Below are 19,884 nucleotides of genomic sequence, written 5' to 3' on the forward strand. Positions count from 1 at the left end.
TATGCATTTCTCACGGTTACCCCACTGTGGGCCCTCTCATGGCTGTCGGACATATTTGCGTGGATGATGGGCAGTTGGTAAAAACTCAGTGCAGATAAGACCAAGGTAATGGGAGGCAGCATGCGCTAATGGTTCTTATGAGAACTCTGGCATCAGAACTTTGGAATTCGTTCTTAACTTTGCCCTTGCATAGCCTTGGGCAACTAACTTAACGCGTGTGCCTCAGCTTCCCGCATCTGTAAAATATGACTTAATCCTGCTCAGTGCAGAGGACCATGCCTAATGTTTACCAAACTGGTTTCCAGCTGGAGGAAGGGAGGACTTGCCATATTGGATCAGCCTATCTTGTCCAGTATCCTGACAATGGCCAGTTCCAGGTACTTTAGAGGAAACTATTAAATGGGTAATTGTGGAACAAAGTGCCTTTAAGGAAAGTTTCTTACCCCCCCTTAATTAGAGGTAGATTCCCTGAAGTGTGAGGGCCTATATTCCTTCCAAATGTTTGGGTTTATTAACTTATTACTAATGCAACTCTGGATGTTCTCATTACATAAAATGATACTTTCCTGAATCCTGCTCAGCTCTTAGCTTCAATCATATCTTGCAACAATGAGTTCCACAGATGAATCGTGCCTAGCCTCTACTAATACCTGGAAAACAGGCATTTTGCACCCACAATACAAGGACTTAGCAGGATCGGAGTCAATATGAAGGCTGAGTTTCTATAGAACCTTCAAACGCCTATTCAGTTAATATAAAAATTACTGGTAATAAAACTTGCTAAGTAATTAGTTCATGCTGAATCTGGTAATGGAAAAGTGCCACCCACTATAAGGCACTTACTTTTTACAGTATTGGCATTTAAATTGCTTCAGCGCTTTAATGAAGATAATACTTTGTGTTTCATACTAACTAATCAGAGTGAAACGAGCTGAGCTGTAAAGTAATAATGGTGATTGATCAGGGTGAACATTTTGTAAAAAGTTACAGACTCGAACGTAATAAGCATTCTGTTCCAGCAGCAGCCACCAAGTACTTTTAAAACTTTGAAATTCAACAACAAGGATAGGATCCTCTGAAACAACTGATGCCATTTTTACCCTGAGCATATTATTAATCAGGTATTAATTTGTGGACTAGTGGATGTTAGTTCAAAGGCTATAATAATCAGCTTCATTTACACTTACATGACACTTGTCACCTGAAATCTCAAAGCACTTTGCAAACATTAATTAAGCCCACAACACCCTTAGAAGGTGATTAGCTCAATTTTACAGAGGCAGAGAGAGGTTAAGAGGCTTGCCCAGGACCAGTCAGTGACGGAAAGAACCAGGAATAGAACCCGGAATTGTTGCTCTCAGTCCCCCATTCTAATTAAGTACCAGACAACACTGGTCCATCAGGCTGGTCATACAGTGGTGATCACTAATATTGCTACTGATGCATTTTAAGGTTACTGGTAGGTTTGGAAGGCTTAGATTTTTATCTGTAAATGTCAATTTCAGCATACTCGTGCACATATGCAAATATCTGATAATAACTGAAATTTACAGATAGGTGAAGAAAGAAGAATGCTGCTTGAGCTCTTACTAGAGTTTACGGCTATTCACTTGCTATATTTTGACCTGTGATGTTGACGATTTGTGTTTTAACGGTCATAGAGCTTTAACTTTCTGAATCTCAATGTTTACTACCATTAAAGAATTCTTGTCTGACCTCCCCATCATTTCCCACAACTATGAAAATTTAAATGGATAAAAACAGAAAAAATGCTTAAAAATTAAATATAATCTATCAAAATTATTTAAAAAAATCAAATTCTGCTGAACTTATTTACTGGTTACTCTTCAATACCATGCTGGTAGAAGATTATTCTACCAATTTCCTCTGCCCTTCCCTACAAAGTATTTGGGCATGATATAAGCTTTAGAGATCGTCCATTTGGAGGCTGCAGGAATTAGCAGCAGCTTGTCTTCTAGTTAAGACTCCTGACTACAGCTCATCACACTGTATTCCATGCTGTACACAGGTCCTCTACCCAGCTCAGGGACTGCCTCTTGCTCCATCTCCATCCCGCTACTATATGGGGAGATGTCAGCAAACCAGTAAAGTGCCTGAAACCACTATGGCTTATTGCTAAAAGCAGCCAAGTCAGCAGGCTGTAAATTGGCCATGTAGCAACAACCTCAGCTTGACCAAGGCAGGAGGAGAGGGGGTTTTGGGTGCCACAGAAAGGGCAGCTTGACCCTGCGTCCTTCCTGATAAGGATTGTGTTGAAGTTGCTGATACATGCATTTTTAGAAGAGCAGGATGTGCTTCAGAAATGTCTATTAGGGCCTCAAGGCTGCAAACTCTGGAAAAACCCACCCCTGGTTAATCAATAATCAAAAGAAACCTCTTGCTTGACCATTGAAACTGCTTGCTTAATAAGTTTTCTTTAAGGGTCATGTCATTCTATTACTAATGTATAAATAAGGGGGGAAAGTTTGAGGTAGTTGGACTCTTCTGGACTCTCCTATGGATACATCTTGCAGTCACCACTAGCAGATGGAAGATTTGGCCCCCGGAAGCCTGCCCCTGTGCCACTCAAGAGCCACACTCAGCTAATGATCAAGGGTTGGGGGTGTTTTACTAAGTTGTTGAGGAAGTGCTTGAGACTAAGTAAAATTTAGCTTTAAGTGAAAGCACTCTTGTGTTGTCCTGTTTGTGACAGCCATCTATCAGTCAGACGGCCATGTCTCCCCGATTTATTTCCTGACACCACCTTGCACAGAGTAAAAGTTACCAAGAGCTTTGGGTTGAAAGAACCCCGGGTAACGTTGCAACAGGTGCAGCTGACAGAGAGACCATGGCAGACAGTTCCCAGGCTGAAACTCTCAGGGCTAAAGCATTTTCCTACCAGTGGAGAGAAGAATGAACCCACATCTTGCCCTCTTTAGAGCCTGTTCCAACAAAATCAATTAAAAGACCCATTGGCTTCTATGGGTTTTGGCTCAGGTCCTTCAGGAGCAATGCAAAGCTCATCTCTTGGTGTAGCCCTTTCTGAAAGAGATGGCTGCTACTGCAGACAGGTAGACAGCATTTCTCCTGGAATATGACCACCAAGAATGATCCTGCTAAAGAACTGAACTTCTAAAATCAAGGATGGCATGGTGTTTACCAAAGGTGGTTTTTATTAGGTAAAATCATGGCTTTTATTGCCTTGGGAAAACCTAGTTAGCCCCAATTTAAGGCATTTCCTATTTTAAAAACTGTTTCATTAAAGTACACCACATTACACTTGATTTTAGTTCCATATTCAAATTGTGGTTACATAAGGCAATGGACTAACTTAGGCTTGTACAAACAAAGGACAACAGCAGTAGGTGTAATATTAATATGTAATTATCATAGTTAACATTGAAATGTCTGTATATATTTTAGTTTGAGAAAACACCAAGGAAGTTATACGTCACGACTCATTTCAGTTTTCAATATTATATAAACAAAAGGAAAAAACCCAAACATTTGATAATATGAAAATGACCCTAATGTGGAGTTGTCAGCTTGGAGCATTAAGCAACAAGAAGCACGCAGCGTTGCAGACAGAAATGACGCTACTCTTAACTATGCATACAAAATCTGGATACTAGGGTGAAGGGCACATTACAGATGCATGGATAACAGTTCAAGCCTACTCTCATTTACACCAGGAGTCACTTCTGTAAAGTCAGTCGAATTAAACTAGTGAGAGAGCAGAGTCAGGCCTTTGTGTATTCGGCACACATTTTCCTAAGAATTAATTTGGCTAGTGGTTTGGAAAAAGACACCACCATGCAAAGTATCAGAAGAGAAACCATAACCATATTTGTTACAGGATTCTTTTTCTGGTTATATTAAGGGCTGCAAATCCAGCAACTGAATCATCATTATAGTGAGCTTTTGACAGCCACTGTAGTTTTACAAAAAAGTTGTTCCTTACCGCTGCACTTCCTTATTCTTCCACAAGGAGGCAGACTGAGCCTTTGGCACTCGTTCAATAAAATTCACCAGCTCTTCCATGAGAAGTCTGCAAAGGAACCATTACTAGCATTAACCAAAAACTCCACGAATTCTCATTGCATGAAATTAGGATATTTCATTACAGTGACAGTCACTGAATTAGCTACTAACATACTGCATAAAAATTCATGGGATGGCATATGTTGTTTTTTTTAAAATCCTCTCTTCCTTATAGGCTAAAACAAGAAAAAAGCCACACTGTTCCAGACTTCCAGGGTCAGAATTTCAGATTGTATAAATCAATATTGCTTCACTGAAGTCAATGGAAAAACGCTAGATTATGCCAGCTGAGGACTTGCCCACAGACTTTTGGCTCATCTAAAATAATGGAATGACAATGGACATTATCATATTTCTCTCGTTAGACTCATAGATGTTAAGGTCAGAAGGGACCATCATGATCATCTAGGGTTAGGGTTGGGTGACGTGTTCTAGAATACAGATTAGTGTGACAACACGTTCGTCATACGATTGTACAAGTTAGAGATGGAAAAGACACATTAGCTGATATCCGCACAGCACTTTGAAGAGGTCAAGTGCAATGTTAGCGTTAAGACTTAGCTCCTGCAACTTCCGGATGCAGTCTTCAAGATAGAGGCTGTACCGGGTATTAGAGTGATACCACATTTGAACTAACCATTCAGATCCCAAAAATGTATATATGCCTTGCTTTATGAAGAAAAGCTGTAGCAAGATGGTTCCCAGAAGATACATATCTATTTCACATGACGACAGAGGCTGGAGAAGACTTTTTAATATTTGCCATGTCATTTCCATTCAGGGATCAGCAAACACCAGGGTTGGAACAGATTGTTTTTGCATTTTGCTGTGAGTTTCTTTCCCAGACCTGAAGAAGAGCTCTGTGTGGCTCCAAAGCTTCTCTCTCCCAAGAGAAGTTGGTCCAATAAAAGGTATTATCTCACCCATGAGGTCTCTCAAATATTCTGGGAACAAGACAACTACAACTACACTGCATACATTAAACAGTTTCAATCCTGCAACCTTTACTTGCATGGATGAATCCACTGAAGTCAACAAGACTACTGGGGTAAGTAAGGGCTGCAAGACTGGGCTCTGCATTAACCTTTACAGTGTTGCCAAATCTTGGAATTTTATCCAGAGTCTCATAATATTTGATTTTTTTTCCCCTTAAAGCCTCAGCAACTGTAGTCATGCGATTATAGGAGAATCTGAGTTTTCCTTTTAAAATAAGCAAATTTCTTACCCTCATGGTTGTGGAGCAAAGCTTGCAAATGTGACATCCAAAAACCAGGAGTCAAATGAAAAACGCTTTCATTTATTGGGTTTTTAAAAATCTCTTGCTTTTCAAAGCCTAAGAAATCATGATCTTTGAAGGCTTGAGGTCAGCGACACTGGAATTACACCGCTGCAAGTCACAATGGGTCTACTGGAGCTGCCCTGTTTGGGATGCACTATTGCCCTGTGCCCACACACAGCACTCACAGCAGGGCCAGCCACAGAGTTTGGGAAACACTGAGTTAATACATTTTCAGCTGTAAAGACTTGGCTAACTTTCAACTATTGCCTGAAAGCCTCTTAGGAACATCAGATGCCATACCTCTACCCACACTGTCCTTAACACCTTTTCCTTAGTAGTGAAGGAAAAGAATTAGAGAATATTAAAGGGCTTTTCACCTGCCAATCTGAACAGTGGGCTCAGTGGCATACACTGTTCCAGTGAATCCAGTATACTCTGTGATATAGGGCAATGCCATCATACAGTGATAGTTTGAGATCAGGATGACATCTACCGTAGACAGGTCTAGTAGCTCAGTCTGAAAACAGAAGGGAAAGACAAGTGACCTGTAATCTTTGCACACGCAGTTTGGGAAACAAAGCAAAATTGTTTTTCAAGTATTTACACACTTTTCATTGTAACCTGATGAACATTTAACCATTAAAACAGGGGCACATAATGTCTGTGGGAACAGTTACGATTTTCCATGAGTTAATATTTTTTAAAAACCTCTAAGTTACTCCCTTCTTTGGGTTGCTCAGGTCATCCAGTCTTTGATTTGTCTGTTTTAAACCACACAGACCCTTGAGTATGTATGAATGCAATAAATGAACATGTAACATTACTTCTTATTATATAATTAGCATGTGTTCATCAACATGAGTGAACATTTCACCCAATCACCATTGGACTATCCCACAGCCATCTATTATGGGGTTTATTGCATCTTCCTCTCAAGCAGCTGGTTGGTATTGCCCACTGCTGGAAACAGCATAGTAGACTAGATGAACACCAGTCTATCTAACAATGACAACGCTACATTCCTGCACTTCACACACTAAACATTGCATTATTTAACATCTTTATCAGTCACAATGTTTTCCATCACAGTATTCGAGTATGAGATTGTGACACTTCATCAGATACTAAGAAACAGAGGTAGAATCCAATTTGTTTTTATGTGACAGCTACAGTAATGGTTCAAAAGAGGCAAAGGAGAAAATTTAACACATGAAGGAATTTTAATTAGAGATATTTACTGGTAATGCTATAATACAAATGGTGTCAAGTCAGAAATTTACAAGACATTTGACCTCTAACTCAGATATTATAAAGCAACTAATGGGATTCAAAAGTTATCAAGCACAGATTATCCCATTACAAGGCTCGGTCCATCGATCTGAATAAAATGGCAGAAAAGTAGGTCACTCAACTTTCCAGAAGCCTGACCCTAGTGTTCTAGTGACACATTTCTGATCTCATATCTCTAGCTCTCACGCTTTCAGCCCATGATCATGAGTGAAGTTGCAGATGTCTCTTCAAAGTGCAACTCAATGAGGCAAAGAACGGGCAGAGGGAATAAAAGCAGGAAGAACCATCTCAGGATACAGAACACACATGATCCATTTATCTTTCTAACCTTGCTGGACCTAATCATAAAAATGTAGGGTTGGAAGGGAGCTAAAGAAGTCATCAAGTGTCGTTCCCCCCCCCCCCCCCCCCCCCCGTGTTGAGGCAGGGCCATGTAAACCTAGAACATCCCTGACAGGTGTTTATCCAACCTGTATTTAAAAATCTCCACAACCTCTCTTGGAAGCCTATTCCAGAGCTTAACTGCCATTAGAGTTAGAAAGTTTTCCCCTAATATCTAACCTAAATCTCCCTTGCTGCAGATTAAGCCCATTACTTCTTGTCCTACCTTCATGGACATGGAGAACAATTGATAAAAGTCTCCTTTATAATAGCCCTTAATATAACTGAAGGTTTATCAGATCCCACCTCAGGTCATCTTCGCTCAAGACTAAACATGCCTAGTTTTTTTTAAACCTTTCCGCATAGGTCAGGTTTCTCAAACTGTTTACCATTTTTGTTGCTTTCCTCTGGACTCTCCAATTTGTCCACATCTTTCCCATAAGGTGGCACCTAGAACTGGACACAACACTCCAGCTGAGGCCTCACCAGTGCCAATTAAGTACCACTATGCCTGACTAAGGCTTCTACTGCAGCATCTAGGACCTGCTTCTTCCATGAATCTAATCCTCCACTGATTTTGTGCTTTTCTCAAACCCTGTCTTGTGCGGGGGAGCCCAAGCTAATAGCAGTTTAGATCACACAAAACTGAATGTGAGGTGAACTTCAGCGCTGCACTTGGATCCAACCTGGAGACTCATCAGAAAGGGGAACCTAAAGGACCAACTGTAGAGCCCCAGTGCTTCAGCTGCTCACCACATTAGGAATGTTCTGTATATAAATCAAAGGGGTGCAACAAACAAAACAAATGCAAAGGGGGAGAAAGCATGCACTATGGGGCTCCTGCTAAAAAGCACCTAAGTTGTTTTTTAAATGTGGGAGAGACTCAGAAAGTTGCCCAAGGGAGTGAGTGTTGTACCCTATGGCCCACAATAGTAAAAGCCTGCTCTCCTGCCAAGCCGTTAGTGTGTGATCGTTAAAAGATAGGAAGTGTCTGAGTGCAGAGATCCGTCTAATAAAGAGGTCTCAAATATATATACACAGCATATACAAAATTAAAGGCTTTAAAATAGGGCTGTCAAACAATTAAAAAAATTAATCATGCTGTTATACAATAATAGAATACCATTTATTCAAATATTTTTGCATGTTTTCTACATTTTCAAATATTGATTTCAATTACAACACAGAATACAAAGTGCACAATGCTCACTTTATATTTATTTTTTATTACAATTATTTGCACTGTAAAAATGATAAAAGAAATAGTATTTTTCAATTCATCTAATACAAGTACTGTAGTGCAATCTCTTTGTCATGAAAGGTTTCAGAGTAGCAGCCGTATTAGTCTGTATCCACAAACAGAACAGGAGTACTTGTGGCACCTTAGAGACTAACAAATTTATTAGAGCACAAGCTTTCATGGGCTATAGCCCACTTCATCGGACGCATAGAATGGAACAAATAGTAAGAAGATATATATATATATACACACACACACACACACACACAGATAAGTTGGAAGTTGCCATACAAACTGTGAGAGGCTAATTACATAAGATGAGTTATTATCAGCAGGAGAAAAAAATTTTTGTAGTGATAATCAAGATGGCCCATTTAGACGGTTGACAAAAGGGTGTGAGGATACGCCTGTTCTCACTTTCAGGTGACATTGTAATTAAGAAGCGGGCAGCATTATCTCCTGTCAATGTAAACAAACTTGTTTCTTTTAGCAATTGGCTGAACAAGAAGTAGTACTGAGTGGACTTGTAGATTCTAAAGTTTCATATTGTTTTGTTTTGGAGAGCAGATATGTAACAAAAAACACCTACATTTGTAATTTGCTCTTTCATGATAAAGAAATTGCACTACAGTACTTGTATGAGGCAAATTGAAAAATACTATTTCTTTTATCATTTTTACAGTGCAAATATTTGTAATAAAAAATAATATAAAGTGAGCACTGTGCACTTTGTATTCTGTGTTGTAATTGAAATTGATATATTTGAAAATGTAGAAAAAAACATTCAAAAATATTTACTCAATTTAAATAGGTATTCTACTGTTTAACAGTGTGATTAATTGCGATTCATTTTTTTGAGTTAATCGCGTCAGTTAACTGAGATTAATCGACAGCCCTACGTTAAAAATCAACTGGCCCAGATGAAAGTCAGTGAATTATTTAATATGTAGCCAGACAAAGAACGTAGGGTGCTGTCACAGGGAGACTGGCCCGTTTAAGGGGGACTGGGTCTAGTTCACCTGTGAATAGTTAGTTGCCTCCCAACAGGGCCTGATAGACAGCAGATGCCCTCTATAAAGACACAGGCCCCAGATGAGAAAAGGAGAAGCAGGAATCTGGTGAGTTGCTCAGAGACAGCTGGATGAGATCTGAGAGAGGAGTAGGTGTGAACTGCTGGGGCAGAAAGAGAACAAATGAGAGCTGTTAGCAGAATGCTGAGGATGAGCACAAATGGAGAGAACTGCCCAGCACTGAGCAACTTGCCAGGCAGAAGGCTTGTGCAGAGACCCCCTAGGTCAGAGGTTCTGAAACTGTGGTCTGTGAGCTCCATTCAGATGGTCTGCGGATAGCTTCTTCTAAGGTGCGTGCCTGGGCTGCCGCACACGAGAGAATGAAGGGCCACTCACCTAACTAGTGGAACTGCACGGGTGTGGAGAAGATGCACATGTAAGGTGAGGTGGTGGCCTTGGGGGGGGAATAGGGAGTAGAAGGGAGGGAGCAGTGGGGTGAGGTGAGGGAAATAGGAGGGGGGGCAGTGGGGTGAGAAGAGGAGGTAGGGGGAATTTGGGACGTGCAGGGCTGCAGCGGACAGAGAAAGAGGCTATTTTCTCCAGCTTTATGGCTGTGGCTGCCAGGGAGAGAACCCCCTCCTTCCCAGCCCCAGCTCGGGGGCTACTGCAGCAGGGGAGAGAAGGAGAGACCACCCCTCCTTCCCAGCTTAACTCGGGGGCTGCCGCAGTGGGGGAGAGCCTACTGATATTAAAATATGAGTTGTGTGCTTTTATTTGTAGAACAAAAAAACCTTTAATTATTACTAAGTTTTTTTACATAGCACTTTTATCCAAAGCGCTTTACAATAATTAGCTAATGGTACAAACAACATTTGGAAAGATCATTAAGTGGTCTGCCAAGACCCTCAGCAATTTTCAAGTGGTCCTTGAAAAAATAAATAAATGTGAGAACCACTGCCCTAGGTAATGTGGGAAAACCAGCTGAATAAGAGCAGGCTGTGCCCAGAAACAAAAGGCTTGATCCTGGAGGGAGGTTCCAATGAGCAGGGGTAGGACTTACAGGAGAATGGCCTGGGGAGCAAAATATTGCAGGGTGCCCTCTCACAGAAAACCTGAGTTGTGGGTTGCAGAAGAGTTGCAAGAAGTACAGAGAAGTACCAGAGATGGAGGACCTCAAACAGGGCAGCAAAGGAAATAAGGAACAGAGTGCATGTTGACTGTCAGGTGGAGAAGACCACCATGGTGTACGGATGGAGGACTGCTGCATTTTAACTTTTCATACTTTAGGGGTTTTGAGAGAATTTGCAGAAGTCTGAAACTGTACAGTATTAATAAATTATGCCCAGAAGCAGGGCTTGAACTGCCCTGAGGAACATCATTATTCTAGTTGTGTATGGGCGAGATGGCTGTCAGTTTGATCTGTGGGGGAGATGAGCAATTTGATAGTCTCTGGGGAATGTAGGGGAAACAGAGACAGGACATGCCTGTATCACTGCCAGAGGGTGCCCTAACGGGGGTTGAGTTCTGTTACAGGTTCACATAATGCAATCATGGTTGGGCAAACCAACAAAGCAAGCATGCCGAGTTCTGAACAAGTGGCAGAGCAGCTTCTCAAAAAGGGTATTCCTGTGGTCAGATTTGTCATTGTGGGACAAAATAAAGGCACAGACTTCACAGGCAGAGTGAACACTTTTGTTCCACAGCCAACACAAGGCTGTCAGAAGTTGTAAGCAGAAGTGATACCTTAAACTGGCTGCCTCTGCAGAAGTCCCCTCAAAAATGAGAGCGTGGAAGGAGAGAGAGCTTCCTCTTGTGATCTAACCACAAGCAAGACTTCTGCTTTAGTGGGACCAAGAATGTCATAGCATGATACATTCAGCTGGCAATATCACCCAAGCATTCTACCAAAGGGGAGAGTTTACAAGGCAAGAGATATATAGTTGTGTATCACCAGCATTACACCACGAAGGCTTCATACTTGTTGAGAACCTTGAGAGACAGTGGAGCATCTCAACAGAAGCTACCTATAACATCCCTAAAATGGTGTCACTATTGTCTTCCCCTTATGACTAAGGAGCATCAGATACACTGGCAACTCACCAAAACTACAACTCCCTGTCAGTCACCAGACAGCTGCGGAGCTGGGTATATTCCAGTCCAGCAGCATCATCAGAAAAGCCAGCTGACCTAAACCTACAATGAGCAGCTGATCATTTGTGACCTTGAGAAGTATGGTCTCAACTTCAAAGGAAGGCTGGAAACTAAGTCTACCTAGGACATTGGTGCCAAGGGCAGCTGGAGTTGAACAGCCACTGCCTTCTGCATCACCATCCATAAGAAGGTTTGTTTGGTATTTTTTTTTTAAATAAGGGACTGCCAAGCATCCTGGTTCTTGAAGTGGAGTCACGTTCCTGCATGTTTGGGGTAGCACGCAGCCTCCCCACACAAAGTTGATGATATGGCTTGTCAAAAACTGTACCAACCACCACTTGCTTTTAGCAATTGAAGTGTCAGAAGCTGCAAAGGGTGCATTTCAGGGAATCAGCAGACCAGGGACATTGATGTCAAAAACCGGAAGATGACCCAAGCAAGTTGAAGTAGTCTGTTTGGAGACCAGGACTCTCAGAGTCAAAAGGCTTGGAAAAGTCAGCCCAAAAGTAATCCTATCTTTATACTTCAAGAACACAGGAAACTTAAATCAAGTGAAGGAACTTCTAATGGAACAAGAGTGAGGCTTAACCAGACTGCAGGCTACACAAAAGAGTTCAGTTAAGCACGTCATGAAAGCCTCTGTGGTCAGAGGCAAGTAACTTCTTTTTTTTCAGTAACAGTTTTGTATGTCTGAACATGTATCCACGGTCATATACAGGTTTGACATATCCTATTTCCCTTTTTTATGATGCCAATGTAGCTTCTATAAGTGCCTTTGTATCCTACTGTCAGATGTCAATTCTCTCGAGTTATCTTGCACCAATCTCCTAAAATAGTGGGGGCCTGTTTCTATTCTTTCTGCAGTGTCACAAATATCTTAATATCTCAGAAGTTTAAAAAAAAAAGTCACGGGATACTTGAATGGAATACTATTTCTGCATTAAGGTTTCAATTAAACTCACCTCTGGCAAACAGAATTCAGGTACAGAATCTACAAACACATGGCCAGAACATTCCTTTAGTTCCTATAAGGAAAAGAATATTAATAGGCAAGAAGAGATGATACAAAAGCAGCTTTTAAAACACAAAGCTATACAAATAAAGACTTCCCTCTAACATGATGGATTTTACCTCTTCAAATCCATTGCAGGCTTTCCATTACAACAGCTAACGTCCAGCTTTTTATTACTATAATTGTTAATTTTCAGTTCTAACCACTCTCTTCTGGAAAGAGGTTTTGCTAGGGTTGCTTTCAGTGGGAGACAAGGCTGTTCAGTACTTCAGGGGATTAGGACATTAGTTTGAATGAGCAGGTAGGACACTGTAACAAACACTAAAGAGGCTCCAGCATGTAAGGGGTTCATTGCTAATCACATGGCTGGGGTTATGAAAGGAGAAGTAAAGGTGGTGCAAAGGAAGCTATCATAGCAGGGGGTCCTCTTCCTTTTCAGCTAGCTGAAGCTGGAAATGCCTTGGGTGGGTATTTCCTAGCAGTACAAGTAGATTTGCTCTGGTTTTGAGTTTTGTCATTTGGAAATAAAGCAAGCCCCAAAGAACAGGATGTGAAGTGGCTTCTTGTTGGGATTTGTTCTTCCTTGTGTGGCTGGAAAGGCTGCTTACCAGCTTACAGGCCCATTAAAACATTTTGCAGATTTGGACCCCAGACCTGATCCCAACTTAGTCAGTGAAAATTTGGCATTAATGGAAACAGGATCTGGCCTTTAGCTCATATGTTTGAAGCATTTTATCCAACACCTTTGCTTGATCTAAGCTTTGTGTTGCATTCCTGTTAGATTTCATCCCCTTTGATCTCTACTGATCTATTTTTCCTGCTCTCCCCACCAGTTCAAGACAGCAACATCTGAAAGTTTAACCAATTGAAAAATCACAAGCATCAAGGTTATGCGTGTGTAAGGTAAACAAAAGTGACCTCAAACTTGATCCTAGTAACATCCTGCAAGTCACCCACAAACCACCTCCTCTTAAAACACCTCTGTTTATTGTCCCAAAATGAACGGTTTCAGCCAGCTTTGGAATGAGATTCAGTCTTCAGTTCTAATTCTTAATAGTTACGGTGCACTTGAAAACTAATAAAAAATGAGCAATTACATCTAATGGCAAAAGTCTCCTCACCTCATCTTGAGGGAGTTAAGAATGATTAAAACTAGATCAGGGTGAATTTCAATGTCTCTCCTGGACTTAAATAGGTTTTATAACTGCATCCAGAATAATGCTGCAAGAGGGTATATGTCCACCTTACATGACAAAATACCCTCCTTTGACCCTCACTTCCGTCTTTTCCAGCATCAGTAAGAGTATTTGTCATTCAAAGCAGTTACAGTGGTCAATGCAAGGGTAAGAGATGCTGCCTTTGAATTAATAAAATGTGACCCCCCCTCTGATACTGCATTGGTTTGAAGAATCTTTTGAACAAATTCAATGCCAATGGAACTACAGCAAATCATACACTGTACAAGACACTGATGTCATATCAGGTCTGTGGGTTCTTTGGACAGGATACAGTATCTATGGTAAAGAAGAGATGCATGAGGAATTGGTTCTGATAGACATTCAGACAGGCATTTGTTCTGGACGGCAGCGTGGTCCAGGACACACAGTTAGAAATGAGTCTACTCCCAGTTCTCCCGACTCATTGTACACAAGTTACTTCTAGGGTATGTCTATATTACCCGCTGGATTGGTGGGCAGCGATCGATCCAGCGGGGTGGGGGGGTGCGATTTATCGTGTCTAGTCTAGAAGCAATAAATCGACCCCCCAAGCGCTCTCCTGTCAACTCCTGTACTCCACCACCGTGAGAGGCACAGACAGAGTCGACGGGGGAACGTCAGCAGTCGACTCACCGCAGTGAAGACACCGCGGTGAGTAGGTCTAAGTACGTTGACTTCAGCTATGTTATTCACGTAGCTGAAGTTGCGTGACTTAGATTGATCTCCCCCGACAGTGTAGACCAGGCCTCAGGCTCTTATTTACGGAGGTGCTGACAGGGCCAGCTCTAGGATTATTGCTGCCCCAAGCAAAAAAATTTTTGGCCACCCCCTGCCCCCGCTTTTTTTTCATGCCCTCCCACCCCCGACTCCGCCCCAACTCCGCCCCTTCCCAACCCCTTCCCCAAATCCCTGGCCCCGCCTCCTCCTCCGGGCATGCCGCATCCCCCCCCATTGCTTCCTGCAGCTCCCCCCCAGCAACGCCCCACCCTAGCTCACCTCCACTCCGCCTGCTCCCCTGAACACACCGCGGCTCCGCTTCTCCCCACTCCCTCTCAGGCGAGGGAGAGGCAGCGTGTTCAGGGTAGCAGGCGGAGCAGAGGTGAGTGAGGGGTGGGGAGAGCGCAGGAAGTAATGGGAGGGGGGAAATAGAGGAACCGCTCCCCGCCCCAGCTCACCTCTGCTCCACCACCGCCACCCCTGGGAGGGAGGGGGAAGAAGCGGAGCGGCGGCCGCGTGCTCAGGGGAGCAGGTGGAGGCGAGCTGGGGCGGCGGGGGCACATTTCACTGGAACACCGCCCCTAGAAACGTGCCACCCCAAGCACCTGCTTGTTTTGCTGGTGCCCAGAGCCGGCCCCGGGTGCTGAGCATCCACAGCTCCCATTGACTTCAAACAGAAGAAAATCAGGTCCATCAATCTTTTTGCACCTCTGCAATTCTATGTGCCTACTATTAAGGTTCTGATTTAAGGTATGCATGAAGTCAGAAAAAGGAACAATTAAAACTGTTGCCCATGTGTATTTGAGCTGCATCTGCCTGTTTTACAAACATTAAACGAGCTTATGCCTGTTTCAGCTGTGGGAGAGTAAGCTGGATTCTGGATTCAACAGATCTGAGTTCTGATTGTGAAATTTTTGTACTGGGTAAGGATGCAAGAGGCAAAGAGATCACATTTCTCAAGTGGAGTCAGGGTAAATTAGGTAAATTCCAGGCCTTGGAATTAGGAGTTCAGGAGTGAAATCCTGCCCCACTTAGTTTAATGGCAAACTCCCATGGACTTCAACACAGCCACGATTTCACCCCTTGATTCTAGTCTTTACCCTGCCACAGACTTCCAATGTGACCATGGGCAAATCATTTAGCTTCTCTAGTTCCCTGTCTAAAAACAGGGTTAATAATACTCATCTACATCACAAGTGGCTTACGAGGCTTAATTCATTAGTGTTAGTAAAGAGCTTTGACGTTCTCTGATAGAAGGCACAACAGAATGACAAGGTCTGAAATATGAAACCGCACAAAATAAGAGAAAATTAAAAACTGTCACACACACTACTTCTGCACTTTACAATGACCCTTAAAAACTGTTCTAAAGACTGAAACCACAGAGCCACTGTTTAGATATTGCAACAAAATGTTTTGCCTAATGACATGCACATAAATATATGCAAGGAAGCAGCACAGAAATATCGTTACAGTAGTACAGCTCCAGCCACGTCAAGTGACTTCTTGCCCGGCAAGGAAATTCAAAAGCTCCGTAAGTTACCTTGTCTAGGAAAGTGTTTCCATCTTTTAAAACCCAGCCAGGGAGTTTGGACAGCCTGGGACTGCAGGGGAAAAAAAAAAAAATAACTTGCTAAGTATTAAGTCATCATTAATAATGGTTTCAGAGTAACAGCCGTGTTAGTCTGTATTCGCAAAAAGAAAAGGAGTACTTGTGGCACCTTAGAGACTAACCAGTTTATTTGAGCATGAGCTTTCGTGAGCTACAGCTCACTTCATCAGATACATGTATCTGATGAAGTGAGCTGTAGCTCACGAAAGCTCATGCTCAAATAAACTGGTTAGTCATGTATCTGATGAAGTGAGCTGTAGCTCACGAAAGCTCATGCTCAAATAAACTGGTTAGTCATGTATCTGATGAAGTGAGCTGTAGCTCACGAAAGCTCATGCTCAAATAAACTGGTTAGTCTCTAAGGTGCCACAAGTACTCCTTTTCTTTTTTCATTAATAATGGTATAATTCACTTCATTTTTTTTGTTAAGCACTTACCTCACACTTGGTACTGTACAGGAAATAGACAAACCCTTACTTAAGGAACTAACAAGTTCAATAAAATAGATAAATGCAATGAAATCATGTAAGTATTCACAGGAATTACTTTAAAAAACATCCTAATTATGGCACACATTGTGGCTGGGAGGAGGGAGGGGAGAGTGCCAAAGGATCTTTATATCCACAAAGAAATTAAACCTGGTTTTAGGGCTCACCCAAAGATCCACACAAAATACATATGTATAGCAACACATTTCCCTGTGTCGGAAGCGAGAAGGTGCGAGTCAATCCTGCCGATATTTGAACCCATGTTTCAGACTGGAAACTCAGATACTACTAAGCTACACTTGTGGGTGTGATTTTATCTTTAAGACTGATCAACCATCCTCAAGAATGGCATCCCAACAAAGTGTTTGCAGGAAGCATTAGAGCAGCACTTGTGCTACTATAGTTAAGAGACTATCAAAACCTTCAGCGTAACATCTTCAGAGGGCCTGTAACTGAGCTGCAAACTTTTGTCTACTCAGATTTAAGGTTTTCACATAAACCCAGAAACACAGGGAAGGTTATTCAGCTCTCCTGTGACTGGGCACTGCAGCAACAGGGTACTGGGGCTGTCTTGACTTCAGATTCTCGGAGAGATCCTGAGAGATGAGCAGCTCCTGCAAATTCCATTGACTGCAGAGAGATCCGCAGGGGCTCAGTACCTCAAAAGAGGAAGTGATTCAATGGCTCAGAGGGAGAAAGGAGTTCCAAGCTTACAGAGCTGCCGTATGAGGAGAGATTAATATGACTGGGACTTTTCAGCTTGGAAAAAAGACGACTAAGGGGGGAGATGATAGAGGTCTATAAAATCATGACTGGTGTGGAGAAAGTAAATAAGGAATTGTTATTTCCCACTCCTTATAACACAAGAATTAGGGGTTGTCAAGGTTCCTTCCCCACTCTGAACACTAGGGTACAGATGTGGGGACCTGCATGAAAAACCTCCTAAGCTTATCTTTACCAGCTTAGGTCAAAACTTCCCCAAGGTACAAAATATTCTACCCTTTGTCCTTGGAGTGGCCGCTACCACCACCAAACAAATACTGATTACTGGGGAAGAGCTGTTTGGAAACTTCTTTCCCCCCAAAATACTTCCCAAAACCTTGCATCCCACTTCCTGGACAAGGTTTGCTAAAAAGCCTCACCAATTTGCCTAGGTGACTACAGACCCAGACCCTTGGATCTTAAGAACAATGAACAATCCTCCCAACACTTGCACCCCCCCTTTCCTGGGAAATGTTGGATAAAAAGCCTCACCAATTTGCATAGTTGACCACAGACCCAAACCCTTGGATCTGAGAACAATGAAAAAGCATTCAGTTTTCTTACAAGAAGACTTTTAATAGAAATAGAAGTAAATAGAAGTAAAGAAATCACCTCTGTAAAATCAGGATGGTAGATACCTTACAGGGTAATTAGATTCAAAACATAGGGAACCCCTCTAGGCAAAACCTTAAGTTACAAAAAAGATACACAGACAGAAATAGTTATTCTATTCAGCACAATTCTTTTCTCAGCCATTTAAAGAAATCATAATCTAACACGTACCTAGCTAGATTACTTACTAAAAGTTCTAAGACTCCATTCCTGGTCTATCCCCGGCAGAAACAGCATATCGACAGCCAGAGACCCTTTGTTTCTCTCCCTCCTCCCAGCTTTTGAAAGTATCTTGTCTCCTCATTGGTCATTTTGGTCAGGTGCCAGCGAGGTTACCTTTAGCTTCTTAACCCTTTACAGGTGAGAGAAGCTTTCCCCTGGCCAGGGGAGATTTCAAAGGGGTTTACCCTTCCCTTTATATTTATGACAGGGGTCATCACATGAAATTAACAGGCAGCAGGTTTAAAAACAAACAAAAGGAAGTATTTTTTTCACACAATGTACAGTCAACCTGTGGAACTCCTTGCCAGAGGATTTTATGAAGGCCAAGACTATAACAAGGCTCAAAAAAGAACTAGATAAATTCATGGAGGATAGGTCCAGGATGGGCAAGAATGATGTCCCTAGCCTGTTTGCCAGAAGCTGGGAATGGGCGACAGGGGATGAATCACTTGATGATTACCTGTTCTGTTCATTCCTTCTGAAGCACCTGGCACTGGCCACTGTTGGAAGACAGGATACTGGGCTAGATGGACCTTTGGTCTAATCCAGTATGGCCGTTCTTATGCAGAGAAGCACAAGCAAAAGTGCAATCGACCCCAGCACCACTATGGAACATCACAGGGAGCGGGACACAGAGGAGATTAAGATGGGAGGAGTGAAGACTGGGGATAAGATAAGATCAGAACTGTGGCATGAGAGGGTGATGACAGGTGAAGTCAATCCCATTTTGAAAACTGGGAGGGCAAAGTTGAATTAGTTTGGAAATGTACAAGAACCCAGTGAGTGCGCTGAGGTGAAATAAATCCGTTTCCTGGAATAACATAGCAATCTGGAGATGCAGGGATTCAAAGAAGCTCACTTTGAGAAGGTGAGATGGGGTTAAAAAAACTAAGGGAAAGGCAGGAATGAAGCAAGAACAAGTGTATGTGATATGCTATAGGTAAAAAAAAATTAAACAAGTGAGAGAAGAGACGGAGTGTCTAGAGTCAAAAAAGATACCAAGACATTTGGCTTTTGTAGCAAAATTAAAAGCTAGGTCTTGGGTTTAAGTGGTAATGTATTTAGAGACATGGGGCAAAGAGGACTCTTCCTTCGAAGCCAAAAAGTAGCACAATTCCCTCCTACACCACTCTTGATATTGTGATGGAGTGATTGATTGATCCAAACTAGTTAGAACTGTCACATAAATAAAGTGAGCAAGCGTGTCACGCTGCTAGAAAGGAAAGGTTAAGTGCTTTCTGTGTGTTCATTTTTATCTCTTCGCATTTGACTTTGTTGTAAGAGAGAGAACTTCCGTTGATAGACCTGTTTCCAGTGTATAGATGGCACAAAAGAACATTCTTTGGCCAACTCATCAAACACACGCTTTGTGCGTGAATCGTGGTGTATCACGTTGCCGAGAGCAGGGAAGGCTTTTGCCGGACTAGATGGAGTCTAAACAGCTTTGTGATAGAACAGAAAAGTGTGAAGAAACAAGGCGAAACAAGACAGGGCTTCCCTCATTGGAAGTCTAAAGCAAAGGTATGAGGCATGCCTCATTTTAGCAGAGTCCAAGGCAAAGAGGAAAGATGGTCCAGTCGTTGGTGCACAAACTTAGAACTTGGGAAATCTGGGTTCAAGTTCACTTCTATTTTTAGCAAGCTAGCTAGAGTACAGCTAACAAGGGTACAGCTACATGAGCTGCCATTTGCTCCCCCCACCCCCCAACTTCAACATAGCTGTACCTTTTGTACCTCAGTTCCCCATCCTCATTTTACAGGTAATAACCCTGCCCTACCTCACAGGGATGTTGTGATGATAAATATATTAAAAACTGGGAGGTGCTCAGATACTATGGTAACTAGGATTCT

The 19,884-nt window shown here is 42.3% G+C and overlaps 1 protein-coding gene across 3 annotated transcripts in view; it reads right to left on the reverse strand.

The window, feature by feature from the left end:
- INTS9 (integrator complex subunit 9) overlaps positions 1 to 19,884 on the reverse strand; it is an 83,981-nt gene that overhangs the window by 53,906 nt on the left and 10,191 nt on the right. For all 3 annotated transcript variants that reach the window (XM_077812351.1, XM_077812349.1, XM_077812352.1), the window contains 4 exons: positions 15,882 to 15,942; positions 12,355 to 12,417; positions 5,698 to 5,837; positions 3,962 to 4,048 (listed from right to left, as the gene is read on the reverse strand). In XM_077812351.1, coding sequence (XP_077668477.1) covers positions 3,962 to 4,048; positions 5,698 to 5,837; positions 12,355 to 12,417; positions 15,882 to 15,942 — 351 coding nt within the window. The remainder of the gene's footprint in view (positions 1 to 3,961; positions 4,049 to 5,697; positions 5,838 to 12,354; positions 12,418 to 15,881; positions 15,943 to 19,884) is intronic.

Source organism: Eretmochelys imbricata, chromosome 3, assembly GCF_965152235.1.
Source record: "Eretmochelys imbricata isolate rEreImb1 chromosome 3, rEreImb1.hap1, whole genome shotgun sequence".
Classification (NCBI taxonomy): Eukaryota; Metazoa; Chordata; order Testudines; family Cheloniidae; genus Eretmochelys; species Eretmochelys imbricata.